The 5,817-nt window shown below is 45.7% G+C and overlaps 1 protein-coding gene across 1 annotated transcript; it reads right to left on the bottom strand.

Annotated features, from left to right (window-relative positions):
• Nucleotides 1-252: 252 nt before the first annotated feature.
• Nucleotides 253-5,344, bottom strand: LOC119862954 (C-type lectin domain family 4 member E-like). The gene is made up of 5 exons (XM_038420515.2): nucleotides 4,843-5,344; nucleotides 2,125-2,223; nucleotides 1,331-1,482; nucleotides 953-1,086; nucleotides 253-608 (listed from the first exon to the last, which is right to left on the bottom strand). The coding sequence occupies exons 1-5, from the start codon at nucleotides 4,940-4,942 to the stop codon at nucleotides 458-460; spliced, it is 636 nt and encodes a 211-aa protein (XP_038276443.1). The 5' UTR covers nucleotides 4,943-5,344; the 3' UTR covers nucleotides 253-457.
• Between the last annotated feature and the right edge of the window lie 473 nt (nucleotides 5,345-5,817).

The raw sequence follows: 5,817 nt of genomic DNA, 5'->3' as shown, positions 1-5,817 counted from the left end.
TCTGCAGGGACTGACACGTTTGCACCCTGGAAGTGGTGACTTTACAAGGGATGTTATTAACTTTAGCAGCACTGAGTGGGTTAATCGTGAATAGTAACTCTCTCTTCAACACTTTCAAGGCCAAATCCACTGGGCCCTGACCTTACCGACCCGGGTCCTCCAGAAATGTTGGGTGCTGGCATAGTCTACCTTTGTGACATCATAAACAGAGTTCTGCTGAAAATTACCTCTTTTCCACTTCAGAACATTTTATCATTTTTTTTTCAAAATTTTTTTGTGCATATGGGTGAGTTTGAACCATTGAATACAGTAACCTCCCACTCCATAATTACAGCACAAGTCCCACATCTGAATCAAACCCTCCAATCAGATCTCTCTGTCAGCTGCCTCTAGCCAGGGGTGGGCTCTCTCTCCCTCTCTTTCTGAGGGCTTCACATCCTGGATGGGGTTTCTTTCCTCAAAAACGTGTTGCAGCAGTTTCACAAATTCTATGTACAATGGTGGAACACGGAATGTCATTCCAATTCTTCCTATGTGCCTTTGTCGCTATATGCATGACAGCACAGTTCTCCATGTTGTTATTACTGGGTTCATTTTGTCTCCAGAATCTGTAAGAAACATGTGTGAGATACATGTTGGTATGAGTTTTAAGAGTTGAACAACTTGTAACAGGTGAGGATGAAAGAAGGAGGCAAATTAAACCCTTTAGTTAACCAAAAAGATTCTCCTACCAGGCTCAATACTGTTTCCTTAAAAGGGATTTATAGAACCTGCTCATGTTCCCCCAACAAATCTGCTCTTTACTGGACAAGAAGCACTTGTAGCTACAGGACGACCAGAGCTCCTTTGCCCTCCCCACAACTCTCACCCCCTTGCTTGTCCATTACACTGTATATTAACCTGTGGGACTAAGGAGAAGACAGTAACCGGTCTCCGTCCAGGAGATACTCACGCTGCTGTCGTGTTATATGGAGTCTGATCCACCCAGTGCCACTGGCCTTCCTGTGCCTGATCTGTCAGGCCGATATAGTAACTCTTGTCTGGCATGGATGTAACAGTTCTTTTTGTCAAATTGAAAATGAAATCCTGAATAAAAATTACAAATTAGTTGCCCACATTCAGTCATTGAACTGACAGTAATGGGCAGGAGTCCCTGTAGTGCATGTGTGTGGGCATGTGAGAGAAAGAAGGTGATGGCTGGGAAAGGATTGAGTGAACAGGGAAACTGAATTCCCAGCTCACCTTCAATAGACCCCAAATAGCAGGGGGGATGGGGTCTTCTAAAGATCTGAATGCTCAGCTCCCCAAAGAGTCTAATCCCCAGAGTTACCTGCTCAGTTCCTGTGTTGATCACCACCAAGTGGGAGCCCATCCCTGTGCAGTTTGTCTCACTGTCACCCCAGTTCATGGAGTCTATAGAGAAGTAATAGCAGCTGGACTGAAAGTGCTCCCAGTTCATGGGGCAGCACGTCCAGACTCGCCCTGTGAGGGAAGAGAAAGTCAAGGACAGGAACTTGTAATAATGAGAGATGGAAAATCCCTACTAATCGACATCTCTGTCATTCTCTGGAGACAATGCAGGATTGTTCCCCACAGTTTATTTCATTGGGCTTTGACTTCTCCAGTTCTGAGACTTTGGCCAGACTAGGCTAGAAGATGTTTTGTTAGAACATGTTAGCTCAGACAGTCAATAAACCTAGTGTAGACTAACACGTGTTAGCTGACATCTAGAAAAAGGCAAAATAACTCGGTTAATGTTCACCCCCTTTCCTTGGGGAGACTCGTTAATAATCTAATATTCCCTCAGAGGTAGGGAATGTTTCCTCATCCCCATCCTAAAATGAGCTTCCTTTACTCCCCTTTGTCCCTCCCTTCTGTGACCACTCTCAGCTAACCCCTCCCTCTCCTTGTTGTTCACACCCTGCCTGGACTAGTATAATGTTGCTATTTCTCCTCTTAGCCCTCACTCAGTCAATCTGTACAGACTTCATTTTGTTCTCTTCCTCTCCCTCATACATCAGTCCCTCTGGCCCCCTGTTGATCCAGAGCTGGGTATAAATCAGGCCGCTAACCCAGAACAATGATGGTGGGGTTAATCCCTCTCTCTCTTTCAGTGTCACTGACCTTTCTCCTCAGCTCTCCCCAGGGCACAACGCCACTCTGCAGAACTCTGGGGCAGGGTCTTGTGCTCTTCACAGCCTCCAGTTCCCTTGAGTAGAGTGACTGGAAAACAAGAGAGGAAAAAAAGAGAAAGGATCCAACTATAACCATCTTCTCCCCTGCCTGGGTGTAACCTGATTTCTTCATCTCCTGGCCATGGACTGTCCCAATGTGGCAGCCCCTTTGTAAGCTTCAATTATTGTCATAAATGCCAACAACCACCTCCCCTGGGACAATAGGGCAGCTCAGCTCTCTTCATCTCTCTGCTGGTGGTGGGGACCAGTTATATTGATTGACCAGAATAAGCCAACCGATCTTGGTCAGTATGGCAAGAAGAGCATCTGACCCACAGGGGAAAGATAAGGGTGAATGTGGTTAGGGAACAGGTTATTAATACTGGTACCCCTCATCCAAGCAGTAGCAGATATCAGGGCCTAGTAGGTTGGTTTCCCAGTGAAGGATAAATCAGTGGAGTCTGGGTATTTTCTTGCTGTAACTTATTTATTGACACTACTCCTGGAACTGAGGTGGTCAGAAACGGCATTCAGGCAAATGCCTCTTTCAGAACTCTGAGGCCATGCACCAATGCCCATTTGCCAGGAAGCAACTCTGCCCCTAGAAATGACTATAGTTAGAGAGATTAAAGCAGAGAGAAAACTCTTGCTTTTCCCCACAGCTCCCTGTGAAAAAACTGCTGAGGCTGGTGCCGAGGTGGAGCTTCTTTGTAGTTGCTCAAAGTGATATTGGAGAGTGGATCAAGAGAGAGAGATCTGGGAATGGTGACAGGGCCATCAAGGGAACAGGAGTCAGAGGGTGTGTGTGTGTGGGGGGGGGGTCAGACAGAAGGTCTGGCTAGACTTTTCTGGAGAGCTGGGATAACTCAAGAAGGATTGAACCTGAGGAGGGAACCTGAAGAGGTTGAAGGGAGCTCAGTTTGGTGTGTCCCTGGTCCCAGAAGCTCCCCTCATGGGTAGATTGTGGTGGGCTCTGGAGGAAAGAGATTCCTCAGAGAGAGTGAGGGACTCCTTAAGCCATCCCTGCCAGTAACCCAACAACAGGGGTTGGTGCTGAGAGGTGACACCAGACACGGACAAGTCACAGCACAATCTGCCTCTATATTTGTAAATAATTAAGAAGCTCAACACAGACAAGGTAAGATGTAAAAAGAAAAGGAGTACTTGTGGCATGTTAGAGACTAACAACTTTATTTGAGCATAAGCTTTCATGAGCTACAGCTCACTTCACTGGATGCACAAAAGCTTATGCTCAAATAAATTTGTTAGTCTCTAAGATGCCACAAGTACTCCTTTTCTTTTTGCGAATACAGATTAACACTGCTGCTACTCTGAAACCTGTCAAGGTAAGATGTGTGGTTTCTGTGTATAAAACTATTTCTTTAATGCTTCCAGTTCCATGTTAGATTATATTTGTTTTTGTTCTTGATAAATAAGATACTTTATTTTTGCTAACTTTAAGACTAAGCGTGATATAGGCTACTAATTTATTTAAACACCTGACTTCCACTTCTTGAAATGATGCTAGTTGGAAGAAGTGCGTAGAGGGTGAAGCAGTTTTAGATCTAATTGAGTGATCTAATGGAGAAGCAGCAGTCTAGGGGTTACAGCAGAAATTTCTCATGGTTAGTTATAGCCCAAATGTTATGGTAGGTTGGAGTTAATTGAGCTGTCTCAGTGAGCAGAAAGATACCTTCCATTTAAAACAAAAGTTGAGACTTAAAAATAGACTAGTTGGATCTCTCCATAGATATGACCATATCCTCTGATGTGCTGCACACTCTCAATTCCTACTGAAGTCAGTGACCTGATGGTGCATAGCATGTTGCAGGACTGGTAATGAGGATGATGTCCTCACTGACGACATGTGCCCTAGACATGTTTAAAGATATTTGGATCATAAGTAAAAAACGTTATAAGAGATTAGAAATTACTTCTAGGAACTGGTGCCCCAGAGGCAAAAGGCTCTGTATCTCATTCCTGCTGACCCATCCAGTCTCACTGAACTGGAGCCAAATTGGAATCAGTGTCCTGGAGCTGAAAGGCTGTGTATCCCATCCCCCAATCCATTTGGGTCACCTGGACCCCACAAGCTGGAGCTGGATTAGAACTGATGCCTAGAAGGGAAGGGAAAGGCTCAGAACCCCATTCCCTGATCCCTCAACTCATCCAGTCTCCATGACATAGAGTTGGATTAGAACTGGTGCCCTGATACGGCTCTAGATATTTTCCCCTGATCCTTCTGAGCATCTCACACCCTACCATTGCTAGTTAACATCCCTGATCCTCTGAACATTTACCTCCCACTGCCAGGTCCTTCCCTCATATCCCAGACATATTTTTCTCAAGAGACCTTTTTGCTTGCTGCCCATTTCTAATCTTGTCCATCCACTGATCATTCCCCCTTTGCCAGCCAAAAAAGAATTGTTCCCAACAATATATTCTTCAGGGCTTTCTCTGGGCCCAAATGTTTGTGCTCCCACCCTATCCTCAAGGAGACTTTTCCACAGTCTAACAAACACCTCTGCTGGTAATTGTTTCCTGATTGTCCAGTAGGATATTTCCCTCTTTGCTTAATTTTATCCCCTTTATTTCCAGTTCTCTTCCCTCAGGCATCCTCCTCAAACAATTCCTCTCCCTATTGGATAATCAGCCAGTATATACTTACCAATGAGGGCAATGAGGAGAGAGACACACAGCAACAGCAACAATGCTGAGACCAACCACGGGAATCGCCAGGTGGGCTTCTGGGGTGCACTCTGCGGCATGCTCTTTTCTGCTGGAGCTAAAGGCAAAGAAACCCCTAGCCCCCAAACAGTCAGTTCTGCTGACAATAGCCCTGTCTGCTAGGTGTGAGCAGCTGAATGAAAAACTTCATGCAGAGACCAAATATCAACCCTTATTCAAGAGTTAAAATGTTCTTAGAGACGGAACCAAATTAGAACTCTGGGTGATGACCCCTCTGATGAAGCTCAAATTCCAAGCCAAACTCTCCAACTCCAGCCCCTATGGTGAGCAAATATTCCATTCATAGGTATTCGGGACTGAGGTTAAGTGTTTGAGGGGCATGGTGGATAGAAAGCTGGCTAGATTGTTGAGCTCAACAGGTAGTGATCAATGGCTTGATGTCTAGTTGGTAGTCAGTTTCAAGCGGAGTACCCCAGGGTCAGTCCTGGGGCTGGTTTTGTTCAACATCTTCATTAATGATCTGGATGATGGGTTGGATTGCACCTTCAGCAAGTTCACGGATGACACTAAGCTGGGGGGAGAGGTAGATACGCTGGAGGGTAGGGATAGGGCCCAGAGTGACCTAGAGAAATTGAAGGATTGGGCTAAAAGAAATCTGATGAGGTTCAACAAGGGCAAGTGCAGAGTCCTCCACTTAGGAAGGAAGAATCCCATGCACCGCTACAGGCTCGAGACTGACTGGCTAAGTGGCAATTCTGCAGAAAAGGACCTGGGGGACAAGAAGCTGGATATGGGTCAACAGTGTGCCCTTGTTGCCAAGAAGGCTAATGGCATATTGGGCTGCATTAGTAGGAGCATTGTCAGCAGATCAAGGGAAGTGATTATTCCCCTCCATTTGGCACTGGTGAGGCACATCTCAGGTATTGCATCCAGTTTTGGGCCCCCCACTACAGAA

This window comes from Dermochelys coriacea, chromosome 1 (assembly GCF_009764565.3).
Source record: "Dermochelys coriacea isolate rDerCor1 chromosome 1, rDerCor1.pri.v4, whole genome shotgun sequence".
NCBI lineage: Eukaryota > Metazoa > Chordata > Testudines > Dermochelyidae > Dermochelys > Dermochelys coriacea.
The sequence above is the reverse complement of the archived record's forward strand: the minus strand, read 5'-3'. Positions and strand labels throughout refer to the sequence as shown.